At 38.3% G+C, this 16736-nt stretch overlaps 3 protein-coding genes across 8 annotated transcripts; all 3 read right to left on the bottom strand.

Moving 5' to 3' along the window:
- Positions 1-206: 206 nt before the first annotated feature.
- LOC101160044 (uncharacterized) lies at positions 207-4011 on the bottom strand. Its single transcript, XM_023955700.2, has one exon. The coding sequence runs from the start codon at positions 3012-3014 to the stop codon at positions 2160-2162; it is 855 nt and encodes a 284-aa protein (XP_023811468.1). The 5' UTR covers positions 3015-4011; the 3' UTR covers positions 207-2159.
- Positions 4012-4154: 143 nt separating this feature from the next.
- zglp1 (zinc finger GATA like protein 1) lies at positions 4155-10428 on the bottom strand. 6 transcript variants are annotated; one of them, XM_020702277.3, is made up of 5 exons: positions 10297-10428; positions 7910-9138; positions 7723-7835; positions 7001-7094; positions 4155-4643 (listed from the first exon to the last, which is right to left on the bottom strand). In XM_020702277.3, the coding sequence occupies exons 2-5, from the start codon at positions 8977-8979 to the stop codon at positions 4511-4513; spliced, it is 1410 nt and encodes a 469-aa protein (XP_020557936.1). In that variant the 5' UTR covers positions 8980-9138; positions 10297-10428; the 3' UTR covers positions 4155-4510. The 6 variants fall into 6 exon arrangements, with proteins under 6 accessions (XP_020557936.1, XP_004065851.1, XP_011472548.1 ...); XM_004065803.5 differs by having other exon boundaries at positions 7910-9250; positions 10297-10421; XM_011474246.4 differs by having other exon boundaries at positions 7910-9250; positions 10113-10371.
- Positions 10429-10593: 165 nt separating this feature from the next.
- On the bottom strand, positions 10594-13876 carry fdx2 (ferredoxin 2). Its single transcript, XM_004065696.5, has 5 exons — positions 13649-13876; positions 12664-12712; positions 11868-11974; positions 11711-11798; positions 10594-11637 (listed from the first exon to the last, which is right to left on the bottom strand). The coding sequence occupies exons 1-5, from the start codon at positions 13833-13835 to the stop codon at positions 11481-11483; spliced, it is 588 nt and encodes a 195-aa protein (XP_004065744.1). The 5' UTR covers positions 13836-13876; the 3' UTR covers positions 10594-11480.
- Positions 13877-16736: the final 2860 nt, after the last annotated feature.

The raw sequence follows: 16736 nt of genomic DNA, 5'->3' as shown, positions 1-16736 counted from the left end.
ACAGGGATTTCGAAATTGAATGATTTTTGTCCACTTGTTGGAGATTTTGCACCACGATTGTCTTAAAGTAAGAATTTCTAAATCTACGATCTAAATTGACAAAAGTAGAATCAAAAAGGAGAAACAATATGGTTCCATAAGATTTAAGAGGTTTACTGCAATAGCTTTGATCGGCTGATCAACACCAGACAGTGAGAAAAGCACAAGTTTGTTCAGTTTTCTCCGCTGGAAATTTCAGGTATTTATTAACACAAAAGCTTGAAAAAAAAAGACATGAGCAATGATCCAAAAGAAGCAGCTGTTGCAACACTTTATCGTACAAAAATAACAAATTTTAATAAGATGAGAATCTCGGCCAGTTTGCTCCAAAGCCAATTTGTAAAATAATTCCAAAACTATAAAGAGAGAAGACAGAGCTCGCGAATTGCATCTTAGATCCTCAATGGGAATATTTAAAACAAAGTTTATGAACTAAAACGTTTAAAACCCCTTTATATGATGGTTTATTTCAAACAGCAGTGATGCAAATGCCTCTATTGTCACAGAAGACAAGGAAGCAGAGGTTTGCAGAGCTGCATGTGAACAAGCCACAGTGCCTCTGGACCTCCGTCATGTGGACAGATTAGCTTAAAACGGGACTTGTTTTCTAAATTTCCTCTTACCAACTGACAAGCATGATTGGTCATGATGTGGGCTTGTTTGGCAGTACTTGGAACCAGAAACGTACCAGAATATTTTAGCAGCAAATGTGAGACAGTCTGTCCAACAGCTACAGCTTAGTCATGCAAGACACTGATCCAAGGCACAGCAGCAAATTTAGCGCAGAGCAGATCGAAAAGGAAAATAAGGTTTTGGAGTTTTCCTGCAGTGGTTCAAGGACACATGGGGAGAGCAAAAAACACTTCAGAGAACGGTGTTGAAGAAAGAATGTGCAATGATGTGTGAGACTAATAAACTCCATCAGGAAATCATAACTTCATATTTTTGCAGCACAAGATTCATATGGAAATTATCATTTAAAAAGGAAAATTATCTCATCAAATTGTCAAAACAGTTGTTACAAGATTTCCTCTTGTCAGAGAAGTTTTTTTTCACAGATTTTGCTCAAATATCCATTTGTTGTCAAAGGGATATTGCAAAGCAATACTTTACCAACATAAAAGGTTGTTTTTTTTAGGAGTATGCATAAAATAATGTTAAAGAAAGCTGAAAAAGAGCATGCTGGGAAAACAATCTTCCCTAAGAACAACCACCTTATAAATCCAGAAAGAGATTGCTGCACTTATTTAAAAACTCGATTAATCTGGAAGAAGTGTACATAAAACTTAAAAACATGATCTAAAGTAGACACTGGTCTTTTGGGGTGTTTGCCTTAAACTGAAGCCTCTGCTGCAACATTTGTATGGTAATGCAGACATGCACTCTTCCTCATCTGCTTTATATAGTGAAGATCATTCAAAGCTTGTTATACATTTTTTACCTGGCTTTTATTGTGTCCTCCCATGAGACCCCCGTGCATCACCTCTCCTTTAAATCAGTATCCATCTCTTTCTTTAGAAAAAAAGAAAAAAACAAAATGAGAAATCTGACTGAATCGTAAAAAAGTTTGAACCTGAGATGATCAAATTTGCATGTTTGATTAATGCTGCAGTCTGCGGAGCAAAAAGAACGTCTGCTTTCATCTGTTTGTTTTTTATTCCATCAGGCACTTTTTCAAACAAAATAAAGAGGATTTGAAGTATTAAACACTTTAAGCAAATCTGTTTTATTTTAAATTCTTTGCATCTCCATAAAAAAGTTTTATGCATTTTAGGAAGTTTTTCTAAACCACTTTAAGATGCAAATCTTAATAGATTTTAATGAAACTATATTTTCTTTTTTTTCCCCAATTCTAACCTTTTTTTTAACTTTGTATTAAGTGTTTGCACATTTATTAAATTCGTTTTTAAAATTGAAAGAAAGATTAAAATCTTTGAAGCAATCAACAAGAAGTAAATGAAAACATTTCATTCGTAAATTCAAATTTCATTGACACTAAAATGGTATTATTATTAAACAAATTCCAACTGAAAATATATTATACAAACATGATCAAAAAAACTTTTAAAACGTTCACTTTTTGCTTTTTTGCTCTTTTCTCCAATATAAAATCAACCATTTTAGATGAGATTAGATGAAATGTTCGTAATCCCAGCAGGTAGAAGAGGAAAGTATGACAGGGGGGTGCTGGGCATCACGCTGGGCAGCGCGGCAGAGGGCAGGAACGGGGAGTTTGGAGCAAAAGGCGGCACGGACACGCAGCGTCCCGAGTCCAGATGTTCAAACATGAGCAGCGACGGAGAATTCCCGGAGAAGAGAGAGGAGAGCGCTGGAATGATGCTGCTCACGACTGGGATGCTGGGGCCCACCTGGGACCCCGGGCCAGCTGCTGCATCCCGCCTGAAGTCTGGCCTGCCGAGACAGGAAGCAAACGCGTTCGCTCCTGGAGGAGAGGCTGGCGCCAGCCTGCGCTCCTGCGCCCACTGCTCCTTCAGCGCTCCCAAACTGAACTGATGCCTCTTGAAGCGTTTCCTCCTGCGGAGAAAGCTCCCATTTTCGAACATGTCGGCGGACATTGGATCCAGGGTCCAGTAATTCCCTTTTCCAGGATTCCCGGGCTCCCGGGGCATTTTGATGAAGCAGTCGTTTAAGGACAGGTTGTGACGGATGGAGTTTTGCCACGCGGGAAACCTCTCCTGGTAATACACAAAGCGCTGGCTGATAAACTCACAAATCTCACCTAGGGTGAGTTTCTTCTTTGGGCTCTGGAGGATTGCCATGGTAATCAGAGCGATGTATGAGTAAGGAGGCTTGGAAGCGCCTCTCCTGCCCGGAGCGTCCTGCGCGCGGACTCCTGGAGAGGTTGCGCGCCGCTCCGCGTCTGCGCGAGTCTCTTCTCTGCCATCTCCCCGGCAGTCCGTCGCAGCTTCCGCGTCGACGTCGGTCTCATCCATGGGTCTACGGTCCAGGGTCATGGTCCTGAGAGCAGCAGGGCCCCAGCAGGTGATCTGAGCGCCTGTCTGAATGACTGACCGCCCCCCGCCCCCCTGATTCCTCCTTCATTCACAAAAATCTGTCTGCACGTTGAAGTTTTTAAGCCTCCCCCTAACAGGCGTCCTCCTCTTCCTCTTCTCTGATGCGCACTGCATCTTCATCAAGAGGAAAACTAGCCTTCATAGTTGAAAAATGATCATAAAAAACAGAGACTGATCCAGATAATGAGGTCAACTGAGCCTCAAATGCATGTTTTATACTAAACTGAACTCCTAACGTCATCGATTTTGCTTAAATCGAGTTCAATTTTTAACAAGTGGTTTAAACTATTTAACAAAGTAACTTCAATAAAAAGAAACTTCCTTTTAAACATAAGTGAAACTGCTTGACTAGACTCTTTTAATAGCTCTTATAGGAGATGTGTGGCAATATTTAACATTTTTGGAAGGCTGCTAGAAAAATAAGTGTCGAATTCCTTCCTCAAACAGTCAAAAGAACAATTAATAGCAAAAAAGGTTTTTGTTAATAAAAAACACTTTTTATGTAAAGCATGTGCACAGCAGGTGAGTTTGGAAGGTTTAGGCAGGTACATCTCATAAAACTGATTTCTTTTTCTTTTTTGATTTTTTTTTTTTTTTTACGTCTTTGGCGTTTCTGCCAGCATTCCTCCTCGCTCCATGGTTTGGCACACAGTGAAAGAGGTCACTCTTAAGAAGACGTAATCCATTTCCAAATAATAGGTGCACTGTATCAATCTGCGGAGGGCCACCCACCTGGTCTGTGGTGCAAGGCGTGCCAAGGAAACTGTGGGAAGTCTTAAAACAGACCCCCCCCCCCTTTCCTCCTCTTATTGAATCCATGAAACTATTATTTTTAAGTAATTGTTCATAGATTTATGGCAGCAGTTGGTTAATTAAAGATCCTGAACACAAACGTAAAGATTTTTCTTTTTTATTGAATTTTGCAAACCACAACTAACTAGAAATCTTAAATATACATTCTTGTTTTTTAAAGAAGTGCACACATTTAACTTGTCAATTATATATATATATGTTTATATATATATATAAACTTAATTTACATGTAGAGTTATGTACTGGAGTCAGCACACAGAGTTGCTGTCAGGGTCAGGAGCAAAGTTTAATAGTAAACATAGTGACATTAAAGACGAGCTCTTACTTTGACAGTCTGTCAACATTAACCACCAGCTCTGATGGACATTTAGTATCACATTTGACATGAAGAGGAAACATTTACAAACTTTGTAAAGAAAGCACAACAGTAGAGCATCAAGCAAAAAAAATATTACTTTGAAACACCATCTTAACTTTAAGTGAATTTTAGACAAAACATTCGTCGTCCATGTTTTTTTTTTTAAACACTCAAAAATATGTACCAAAACAATGTCAACAGGGAAAAACCGTTTTTGACGCAGATGTGCTCATCACAAATGAACTACGATGCCTTTCTAGAACCTCTAGATCGTGTGTTTCCGCTGAGCTGTGGTGAGCCTCACAAAGTTTCCACATTTGAGGCAGCGCGAGTTGGAGTTGCCCTCTTTTCGAGGGATGTGCCAGCAGTTCAGACAGCGCACTCTGTACTTCTTATACCTTTGAAAAGATTTTTTTAAAGGGTTAAGTCACATTATTTCTTCACTACAAAAACAGGAAATGCTGCAAAACCAACAAAGAACTTTCTGCTAGAATTGCTACATTTGGTGAAAAGAAAAGCTCTTTTCAGAAAACTTTTTTTATAGCAGAGTAAGTTTGATTTAAAACTTTTGCACTGTTTGAATGAACATAGATTTACTTTGGCATAAAGCGTGAAAGGAAAATGTCAAAACTCTTAAGTTACATAAATAATAAAAATGGACAGCAGAATAAGGCAAACGCTGATCTGCATGTTTTTCTATATTTAAATCAAGCAGAACTAAATCCTTTCATGGTTTTCACATCCTGAATTTTTTTGGCAGAATCAGAAGCAGTAAAGTTAATAAAAGTTATTCTGGTGTTAGAACTTTTGGTCAAATCAGGATTTATTTAGATCAGAGCTGCAGTGACCCAAAAAGATATTAAAGAGGCTTAGGGAACAGATTTTCATAGCTTTTCCTACAATCAGAAACTAAAATACAAACCGGTTTTATCCTAATGAAGGCCACTTGGTTTATGTGGGAATTAACTTAAATAAAAATATACCTCACAAGAATATCTTTTTCCAAACTTTATAGAAACTTTTACAGTCAAACTGTGCAGAGTTTGGATTTGGCTGAAAAACCCAATTATACATCAATTATCAATATTTATGTGTATTTGATCCAAAAAGCAAATAATGCAGATTAATATGAACAGGAACAAAAGAGTAAACTCTTAGAATACACTGTTCTGATCTATTTTCTAATGTGCTAAATCTTGCTGTTATTTTTTAAAAATCATATTTTTTAATCAATACATTTCATTTTTACATGTTTTTAGATTGCCTGTTAATGCACATTTTACAAAACGTTTTAACCTTTCTCATAAACAACTGACAAATGTACGATTATTCACATTCTGTGTCAAATTTGAAGTTTTATTAGACCAACATAAACATTATCAGGGAAAGTTTTGAGCTCCTTCACTGTTTTACTGTTGAGTAGATCTAAAAAGAACAGAACAACAACGAGACTGTGCCCTTTTTCTAAATCTAAACCAGAACACAGATGTGTCCTTTTAAAAAGTACACAATTGAAAGTCTTAATAAAAGTCGTGTGAAAACCCATTAAGGTCACACGTTACATCTTTATTGTTAGCATTCTCCAAATGTTTTCTGGGTCACTAATGTGTATGATGGACTCTCAATAAGAAAAGTTAGGCTCACGTGACAGAAAAAAAAAGAATAATAATAATAATAATTAGACTTTTTCAACTGATGATAAAGTATATTGGGGCCTTTTTAAGTAACATGTAATGAATCAAGTTATTTCTCACAAAACAAAACTCCAGAGCACAGCTGACGATCTCAAAACTGGTTAAAGATTCCGTCAAATGAGGAAATGTTTTTTTTATAACCATGACTTGGTAAAAACAGTCATTAAAAAGTACGCAGTTTTATTGTCCAGTGGTCTCAGAATCATCCGGTAGCCCCTGTAAAACTTCTGGATTTAGAAAATTCCGTGTTAGGATTCTGCATACAACTATGAATGGTGCGTCCACTGCACCACAGCTTAAGGGAGTTCAAATGCAAGGTGCCTGAGAGTTCAAAACAATCGTCCCCCTCAGCCGTCTGAGCAGATAAACGAGGGGAAGGATTTTGTGTGTTTTTTCATTAGTCAATGTTCTACACTTTTGTCTTGTTTTTAGAACTCCAGAATATTTACCGTCTCCTAAGTTTAACTCTTCTGCAACTCTAAGCGCTGCTTTTGACCTCAATATAAGCTTCCAGAAAATATTTCTAAACCAATTTCTTTGAAGATTTTTCACTCTGCCCCGATAAATCTGCACTAGTAAAATTGATTTTATATGAGAAAAAAAAACATTACATGTCTGCCAGAACTATTAGAAAGGCCGTCAAACTTATGGTCTATTATCAAATAAACGGCTTTTGATGATCAGGAGCTACATTCTGACCATCTTCGTTAGCAGAAAGTGTTTTTCTTTTGATACTTCTGTTTGAATTTCTATTCAAATCTTTAATTACAACCGATGTTACATTTATTCAGTTTTAGTTCCTGGCTACAACTAAATGACCTTTTAAGCATAGTGCATCTGCACAATTAGAAGGACTGACGTTTAAATGTTTTAGTACATTTCTATGCAGTTCCTGAAAAATAGGTCCATAGGATTTTCACAAACATTAAAATCAATGAGAAGACTGAATGAATGTTACCCATTAGCAATCATTTGCACCAGTTAAGCCAAATGCTGTACTGCAAATCCAACCACCTTGTTTCAGAAAATGTGTAACATCCAAAAGTGTTAGTTAGAGCTACCTGATTCCACAAGCATTACAGAGGGGAGTCCCATCCTCTGCGTCCCTCCACATGGGGGTCTTCCTGGTGCAGCATGACGCACAGACTTTAACCTCTTAAAAAAAAACAAAAGGAAGCATATTTTATGTTTGCACTGCAAGTAAGACTTGTAATCAAACTGGCCACTTCCGAAAGAAAGGATATATATGTGGTTTAAAAAGGGATCAAACACAAAGATGTTTGTGGGAAAAACTGTAGGCGTGACGGATTCACATGTGTAAGATGCTTGTTTTATAGCATTTATACTGTGTAAACGTCAAATGTTAATTGAAAATTTAGATTTTTTTTCTCATCGTTTTAAAGAATTTGTCGGCATTCAGGCTGCAGTACTAGAGGTGCTTAAGACTGAAGTAAACATCCGGCTTTGGATCGGTGATAAATAACAGTCTGATGGTGTGTTCACACTGTATTGCTAAGCAACCATTATTACAAGTGACTTACTGATAGGATTTTCACTGAATTTTGTTACATTTTTACCGAGAAAGGTGCAATGTGGTTTGCATTTTTGTTTTACGTATTTCTCTAAATGATGATTCAGAGTCATGGCAGATTGAAGAATTGAAGTTAGCCTCTTCTTACATTTTCCTTTTTTTCCCACATAACATTTTAGGATTTTCGTTTTTCAGGCGAGGACTTCAGAACGGGACAGGCTTCTACAGATTGGCAGCAAAGATGTTACTCACTAGAGATGTCCACGGTAAGCTCATTGTCCTCATCTGAGCTGCTAGTTTTATATGACTTCTGCGACATCCGTGACCTCAGTTTTGGTTTTCTCCCGCCTCTGCGGAGCTCCTTGCTGTGGGGAGGACAAACGCAGCAGAAATGAACGAGTGAATTGTGCTGCAGAGGATCCATGTGGAGAACCACTACCTGTACTTGGAGGTTATCAGGAGCCGGCACTGCTCCCTGGTGTCATCCAGCTCTGTGTCCATCCTGAACGTCACTCCCTGGAAGTTTGGGTCTTGAATATCAGCACTGCGGGAGGGATGAAGCTGTTTTCTTCTGCTTTTGGCTCTCCACGGGTGAGAAGGCAGGCCGATCTCCTCCTTTTGCCCGTTCCAAATTTCTGACGTTGGAGTTGACACATCACAGCTGAGGGACTTTAAGTGGGCAGACCCGTGTGTTTCTTGACTGTTAGAGTCTAAATCATGTGCTGAGACCTCGTGGACTTCTTTTGAAAGGCTGTTGAAACTTTCTGCGTCGCCTAAAAGGAGGGATGCTGGTTGTGAAGAGGGCAGGATGGGGTTAGGAGGAGGCAGCTGAGTGATAACAGAGGACAAACTAATGTTTGAATTCTGATCTAAAGTTATTGCTGGTATGTCTTTTTCACTTGGACTAAAGATCAGCTGATCATCAAGAGATATATTAGTAGTGTGCACATGCTGGTCAGCATTATCAGGGTGGTGTAAATCTAAAATCCCCCTTACACCTGAAGATCTGTGGCTTTGTTCTAGCTCTCCGTTTCCATTGAACTTGACTTCGTCTCTGGGACTCCACAGAGGCTGAAAATAAATCACTGAATCATCTTCCTTTAACTTTGCCCCACCAGCATCCGCTTTTTCAGCCCTCTGGAGCTGCACATTGCAATCCCCCACGTCCTGCGCAGGATGTGCAGAGGCTGCCCTCTCCTGTTCCTCTGAGAGAACAGGAGATGCTGCGTAACGGCGCTGAGCACCGTCTCCACCGACTCCCGCCTTGGTTTTTCCCCCAGCAGCCAATGAGGCCGAAGAGTCACTGCAGTTAGCGGAGGACAACACCTTCCCAGAGACTGAAACCTGCACATCTCCTTGGAGGAGTCTTTCACAGTGCAGGTTGATCAAGCTCAACGCTTTCAGAGGACTACTGCATTCACGGCGGGCCTCATCTAGATGGGCGTTCTTGCTTCTGGGACTTTCTTCCCTCGTGTTTTTCAGGTTATTATGAGGCGTTATATGAGACATGTTGAGCTGGCAGGAGCTAACAGAGACTTGGAGGGAGCGTCCATCTTCAGTCTTTTTAATAAATACGGGATTCTTCTTCGACGTCTCCTTGCGTCTTTCAGGTGGTGGATTTGAGTCCAGCAAACTGGTGTGGGTGTGTGCGGTTAGCTTGGATACTTCCTGGAAAAGGTAGAAGAGTGCAGAAGGGGAGTCATTGTGTTCTAGTTTGCTCTTGCTTTCCTGGGTGCAGACAGCTTCTGCCTGTGGTCTGGTGCTCATGCTGCACAGTTTTCTGCAACACACATGGACATGCAGTCAAACAGAAACTGCTTTGCAGGTCAGTTAGTCTGTCTCCTAAGAATTAGACAGTAAACCGCATTCACTTTAGTGTTTCCTCTTTTCATGGAAGCAGTTTTTAAATGTCTTTTGTCACAACTGGAAAACAAAAATGTTATTAACTTTATAATCAGCGGATTAAAATGATTAGTTGGGTCTTTTAATATAATTGCAATAAAGGAGGGAAAATAAAACATCCTGAAATGAGAACAGAATGTATATCTTGTTTAGTTTTACTGGAAGACAAGAAGAAATGAGAACAATTAAAGTATTTAAGTATTTTAAAGCTACATAATACTAACAAATAATACTAATAATGTCATACATATCAAACAACAACATGGCATGAATATGAAATTGTTACAAATTAAAATTAGTTTCCCATAATCATTTTAAGAAGAACTCAGTTTCTTTCAAAGGTTACGTCACTTAAAAAAAACTTTATTAACTCACCAAACAGAATGTAGCAATTTTCGTTTTGAAAAAATGCGTTCTAGAATCCAAATGTTGCAATGTTCTGGCTTCTAGAACGTTGACAATTTTCGCGGGTGTTTGTGTCAGTGGTCGCGAGCGCATTAAAGATCAATGGCAGTGCGGTCGATTTAATGTATGCATTTAAAATGTATAAACTACTGACAAATGACAATTTCTGTTTAAACAACACAAACATTGAACTTTGGAGTTTACCTCACAGATGGGGATCATATAATTTATAATAAAGTGAAATGTTTTTAAAGTTGAATATTTTTTAATGAGAAATAAATAAACAAAGATTCCACTTATTTCGACGGTTAACCTTTCTTAGCCTAACAACTTACCATCACGCTTAGCCATGACATGATCTAACGACTTCTTAATGGTACAACCACAGAGATGGCCTGATCCATTTTTTTAAACCAACTTCACATAAATTCGATTGAACTACACTTCCCCAAGTTGAACTTTTTTACCCTTTTAGTAATCCAAGATCCCTCCTAGCTGTTCACTGCGCTTGATCCTCACCTTGGATCTTTGGATCCGTTTGACAATTACAAAGTTGGATTTGCGAGGAACTCAAACGATCGCGCGATTTGCTATGAATGGAAGGAGTTTTTTGGGGACAGGATGTGCACAGGTGTTTCTGATCTGGAGGATTACACCGTCGCTGTATAAAAGTCAAACCTGCCGACTTGTTTTATTCTGAGGTGTTTTGGTGAGGTCGACTTGTCTACAGGTTAGGCCTCCATCCTCACCAAAAAAAAGAAAAGAAAATATAAATATATATATTCCAAGTAAAAGAACCATTTTGAGTCAGACCCCTGGTGTTTAGAGCTCTCTTTTATTTCAGCATAATTTTATTGCACAACTTTAAATGTTTGCAATTAAGACACATCTTGATTTTTGCACAAAACGACTGCGGTACCGTCTGCAGGAGAGTAAAGTGGTAAAGTGAAGCCTACCAGCTTCCTGCTTTGGATCCAAACACCTGAAACTGGTTTACTCAAAATCTTAATCACCTTCAGCTGAAAGGAAAGAAAAATCTCATCCCCAGCCCACACAGTACTGTCGTCGTTTTGAAATGTTAGAAGTTTCTACTTTGTAAATTCTGGATTGTGGAGATTCCGCTTTAATGAATGGAATATGCGTCTTTATGGCTTCTTTTGTCTGGCTTAAAAAGCCAACAGCAGGAAACCAGCGGTGATGTGAGGGTACTTTGTTAAAACGCTGCTTTTAAATGAATGTAACACATGAGGAGATTGCTACAACGAGTGGACCAGGACACAAATGAACCGGTCGACATCCTGCAACATTTGTGCGTATAGAAGCTGTAACAAGGAATGCTCCATCCTGCAGTGCGGAGACTGGATATGCTCGGCAGTGTGCGTGGTTTCAACAGTGACCAGTCTCAGAGGATGTCTGTAAGATGGCCTGAGATACAAACAGATGCTTTATCAGTTCATCACTTCTCTTTTTTTTGCATATAACCATTTATGTCACCTCAGAAGATACGTAGTGTCCAACTATCCTGACATTAAAACTGCAGAATCTTGTCAGTTGGCGAATCGTGTTGAGAGAAGCTATGGACCATACTTTCTTCCTTCTGCCTTTTTCAGTGGCTCTCAAACGCGGTCGTCCATCGGTCTTTCTCACAGCAACCCCTGCATTTTAGCCTCAGAATCCTCAGTTTCCATGTTGGGTCCCTTGATTCAGTGAGGCTTTGGAACGTGACCGTCCACATAGAAGTTCCTGGTGATTTTGGGAAGGGTCAGCTCAATGCCATCGAGTTCTGGAGTGAGAACGATCTGACACCCCAGCCGGGAGGTCTCTTGAAGCATGGGCGCCATGTCGAGCATGTCATCCTCCCTAAAAAACCAAATTCCCAGTCAACTTTTATTTCAAATCGCAATTTTTACTCTGTGCGGTGCAGCCGACAGACCTCTCTTCAGGCTCCGGCAGTTTGTCAAAATGGGCGTCGCTCACATAAACATGGCATGTCGAACAGGCCAGGGATGCCTCACAAGCTCCTAAACACAACACCAAAGGTTAGGGAACAATTTGAAGAGCGTGGATTCATCGGCTTGATCGACTCCTACCTTCCAGATGAATTCCGTGTTTGTGAGCCAAATAAAGAACATTATCTCCAACTTTGGCCTTCACCGGAATCCTCCGGCCAGACCGGTCTATGTACACCACGTTGACTCTGAATGCACACAAGAAGACATTTAAAAACATTTAGATCTTGGAAACAAGAGTCCCTTTTTAAAAAATAAATAAGTAACAATCATCCAAAATAAGTAAAACATACTTAACCTGCTTTGGGCAAAATAGCATAGTCATAAAAGACAAAAGTGTACTTCTCGGTGGACAATTTAAGTTTCTGATTACAGGTATTTGGGATAAATCATTCCATGATGTAACATTCCTTTCATGGAACAAAAAAGGTTATCTGTCCCCCGAAAAAAATCAGAAGGTTTAAAGATTTTACCATTGTCTTGTTTTTTTTTTTTCTGTCATAAATGTCCCATTTGAATCAAGTCCTCACTGCAGGTCTAGTCCGAGTCAGTGCTTTGTCATTAAAAAAAAACACAGATTTTTTTTTTAAGTGGTGTTTTTTAGCATCTCTTTTTGGCATTTTTTCTCATGATGGAGGACATGCATTTAAAGAAAGTGAAGCTTCAAATTGCAACAACTCAGATGTGAGTTTCTAATCAACTACTGCCACCCTGCAGAAACTATGTCCTAGAAAACGACACAGGCGTTTTCATTTTTGGCTAAAAACAGCATAATCATAAGGTAAAGAAAGCTGAGAACGATTTGAAACTGGATTAAATATGATCAAAGTGACTTTAATAATCTCACCCACATAAAAAAAATAATAATCACACTTACACTTCCTCTGGGTCCTCTGCAGTAGAGCTGTCCTCTTCCCTACAAAGACCTTTAAAATACCAACAAAAATGTTAGAGGCTAGATTCAGAAAACAGCACTTTTACGTTATATGATGTACAGCACCTTCTACACACAAAAAGGAGGAGGGGTGCACCTCGGAAATCCTTTAAAACATGCATCCATGTATCTCCAAGATTAAGAAACCGATCAGGAAAAAATAAAAAGGTGTCACTTTAGATTTTGCTTGTCATGATGACCCATCAGAGTCTTTACTCTATAAAATGGAAATTCTATAAGTTATAGAAGGTTTTTTCCACCAAAATGTGCTAGCTGGTATTGAAAAAAATTTGAGTGATTGATTTTTCAGAAGTTTTTGAACACAAAATATTAGTCTAACTCTGGATCTCCCTGATACAAAAATGTACAATGGAGTAAAAAAAAAATTTAAAAAGTTTTCACAAGTGAAATTGTTAAACATAGTGGGTCCACAACCATGTAGGTATGTAAACATTGTAAAATCAAACCAAATAAAGAATTAGAATGCTACATGGTATAGAAATGGCACATTATTATTCATGCACTTGTATAAGTATTACCCTATTGTGCACATCCATCAATAATTATTAGACTAAGGAAGGTATCTCTGGTTTAAATTAATTATGAACTGCCTTTAGATTTCGTCTAAACCCCGTGACAGGTGATTTTGATTCACATAACACACCTACGGGAACATTTGACCTCTGACATAATGGAGTTTCAAGGAGATGATGGCATGATGGCAAAATTACACAACTGGCACGAAGATGTTTTTTCTGCTATAGTTATAGCACTATAAAACCAAACCAAACAAGTGGACACCAATAATAGCCAGCATTCTGAATCACTTTTTATTTATTTATGTTAAATTACTAATTTTAAATTATAAGTAGTAAACGCAGGGAGTTTCTGACTGAAGCTAACCGTTAGCAAGCTGCACCACACTCACCTATGGTCGTCTGTAAATGTCGGTTTGTGGTCCGGAAACTGTCAAAAGAGCCCCTCCTTTGTAAACTGGCGCTGCTGTTCCCACAGCTCTTTAATCTGTAAAATGGGCACGTGCTACAATCTGGAATAACTCGAGACAACCTCAAAGTCAGCCCCATGCTCGTCCGAACTGCAGCGGACGCCGCCATCGCTGTGTTTTGGTCACATGACTGATAGTAGCCAATAGGAAAATAGTGACAAAAACGTTGACATTTCTTCTGTGATTTGCTTTTCTGACAGCAGGGGGCGCTTGTGTTTGACTTTTATCTGAATTAATTTTCATAACAAACCCAAAAACTCGGATATCGATTCGGATCAATTTATACATTGTTTTCTTATCAATTCATCAAAATAAAGTCATATATATTTTTTAAATTAAGGCATCAAAATGGTTTAAAAAAATCAACACTTAATTAAGGTATACAGAAATAATAATTTGCACACTTTACATATCAAGTTAACTAACAATGCACAGTGATTAAATGTGAGTTTGATTTGATTTATTTCAAGCATTAATTGTAGTCAATACAAACAAAACACACAGATTTATATAAGTTATTACAGAAATAATTAAGTATGATGATGAAATGCATACATTACAAAAAAGGACAAAAACAAAGACCCACTTAAGTCACATTTGCTTAATCCAATACAGTGATCATTAACTAAAGTCAAGAAGAGCTTGATTTATTGCTTGAAAAGGAGTGGGAACAAGCGTGCCTCTATAATCCCACCCCTACTGAGTTAATTCATTTTTTTAACTTTGCATGAATTTTGTAATCCGCTTCTGATCAGATAGATTCTTTTCAAATAAAAAAATCAGGTGATTATTAATGATTGATGATCTTCAGAAAACATGATGTCAGTAAACGGTAACATGAATCACACACTATGTCACAGTTATGTAATACTCATTGATTATAATCAGAATACAATTTCATATTCATCCAGATATCATTGCTACACATTGTAGATCAAGTTATCAAGTCACAAAATCGACTACATATTGATTATCCTCAGAAAGAATTCTTACATCATTAACATTAATGATTCACACTTTGGGCAACCAATAATCATTGATCATCATTAGAACACATTATCACACTAAACCATTGATTATTGCTACACATTACACATTAAAATGGTTAATACATAATGGCTTAAAAGCTTAAATTATTGTATAAAAGTCCTAGGCCTTCCTTATATTTGTATTTATTCATTTACAAAGAACCAATCATTTTCAATGGTTTAAAGTGGTCTTATACAAAAGTTTTCCAAATGTTTAGCTTAAGATGGTTCCGATTGTTTTAACAAAACAGTGGTTCTGTTCTCCTCACTGTCACTGAAACCATAGTTAAGGTTAAATTAGATGAACTACAAAAACAAAAGAACAAATAAACCAGATTAGGTAAAAACACTCAAAGTGAGTTAAAGAAACAAATGTTTCTAAATGTATTTTAAGGTAATTTTACATGACAAACTCCAGATAAGCCAATTTTGTTCATTTACACACACTGATATTAAAAATGAAACACGTTTGCCAAACACACTGTGTACGTTACATAAGTGTTTGATCCAGGTTGCAGCTTTGACTTGTCTAAACCTGTTTATGCCACTGGTTAAGAGCGCTTGTTTGAACCCACATTTCATCCACCTGTTTTTCTTTCTTAACAACGGGGATTGATTGATCTTTCATTCAGATTGACTCCTGCTTAATATTAATCCACACTGTACTGATGATCATATATGTCTTCATAGCAGCTGGCTGGTGCTAAATACAGTATGTCTCCAGAGCTCCATGCTCTAGAGACGTGAGCCTGAGCCCCTATTATACTTTTTTTTTGGTGTAGCAGAGGAAGATTCATTTTGATAAAGAATCTTTTGAACATGTGACCAGAGTATACAGATAAACAGACGGGTGTTATGGCTAGAGTCATGACAAAGATTCCTTCTCTTCCTCCTTCTGGAATATGAAGACAATTTGTGTTAAAAATGAGCTGCTGCCAAACATGGGGTCATTTTGGAGCAGAATGTCGTGCCAAAATGTGTGGGGTTTTTCCTTTTTTTTATTGCAAAGTGGATGTTAATAAGTGAATGTTGAGTTCATCTTCTGGAATAATCCTCTCCATAATTCTTTTTCCACTACTGATTCCTCTCTCAGATCTCAGCTTTAGTTGATGGGAAAGCTCACTCTTAAAGTGGGAATTCAGATGCTAACCTCCCATCTGGAGCTGGCTGCAGGGGGTTCCTCCCATAGTGATGATCATAAAAACATGAATGGGTCCCTCTGTCTGCTTTTTTTATTTGACTGACTAGCTTTAAGATTGTTATTTTTTATATACTCTAAATCCACATAATGAAAGTTTTAGGGTGCGTTTTTCAGACGTCACTGTCCGGGGTCAGCAGCTGTGTGTGAATTTGAAACTCCTGGTATTTAATTGGATGCCTTTGTCCTGCAGGCATGTGTGCACAGACATGTGAAAATGGATGTAGTTACACGTTCAGCTGGGATTTATAAGGCCTCGCGCTGTTCCTCAAACTCCCTTCGCTTTGGGGCTTTATATCACAAAATGCAGTCAGTCTCTCAGGAGTGATTTATAACGCGCTCAAATGTAGCTTCAACCCAGCCTGTTCACCTTAAGTGGTATGCAGAGATTTTTTTTTTTTCCTTGCAAGCTATGATGATCTTAAAACTCTTGGGACCAAGTTTGTGCGCACAGTTCATGTTCCCAAGACAGATAGAGGATGGAAAAACACTGCATTTCCTGGTTGTCCTTTGGGTGCTCTCAGTCCGTCATGTCAGTGCTGCCAGTGTTGTTTTTACTTGTGAGCGTTTACAACCCATAACAGAACATTTGAGATCTCCAATCATGCCACCATACAGTTCAAATTATTGTCAGAATTCAAAAAACATTGTATAATAACCTAAGATCAGTGAGTGGTTCCAAAAGCTCAATAAACAAACCTTTGCTCATCAAATTGACTGCACAGCTGTATGTCAACATGATTCATTTGAGTTTTTTGCTCTTGAATTTGAATAGTGTAACAAC

This window comes from Oryzias latipes, chromosome 1 (genome assembly GCF_053564925.1).
Source record: "Oryzias latipes strain Hd-rR chromosome 1, Olatipes_Hd-rR_3.1".
NCBI lineage: Eukaryota > Metazoa > Chordata > Actinopteri > Beloniformes > Adrianichthyidae > Oryzias > Oryzias latipes.
This window is presented reverse-complemented; position numbering and strand designations above follow the sequence as displayed.

Coding starts and splice junctions, on each gene's coding strand:
- fdx2 (XM_004065696.5), bottom strand. CDS start 13,835: ATGGCGGCGTCCGCTGCAGTTCGGACGAGCATGGGGCTGACTTTGAGG. Junction 12,713..13,648: donor ACATTTACAGACGACCATAG/GTGAGTGTGGTG, acceptor GGTATTTTAAAG/GTCTTTGTAGGGAAGAGGAC. Junction 11,638..11,710: donor CTGCCGGAGCCTGAAGAGAG/GTCTGTCGGCTG, acceptor TTGGTTTTTTAG/GGAGGATGACATGCTCGACA.
- LOC101160044 (XM_023955700.2), bottom strand. CDS start 3,014: ATGACCCTGGACCGTAGACCCATGGATGAGACCGACGTCGACGCGGAA.
- zglp1 (XM_004065803.5), bottom strand. CDS start 9,237: ATGAGCACCAGACCACAGGCAGAAGCTGTCTGCACCCAGGAAAGCAAG. Junction 7,836..7,909: donor CTGATAACCTCCAAGTACAG/GTAGTGGTTCTC, acceptor TCCTCCCCACAG/CAAGGAGCTCCGCAGAGGCG. Junction 4,644..7,000: donor TGTAATGCTTGTGGAATCAG/GTAGCTCTAACT, acceptor ATCTTTTCAAAG/GTATAAGAAGTACAGAGTGC.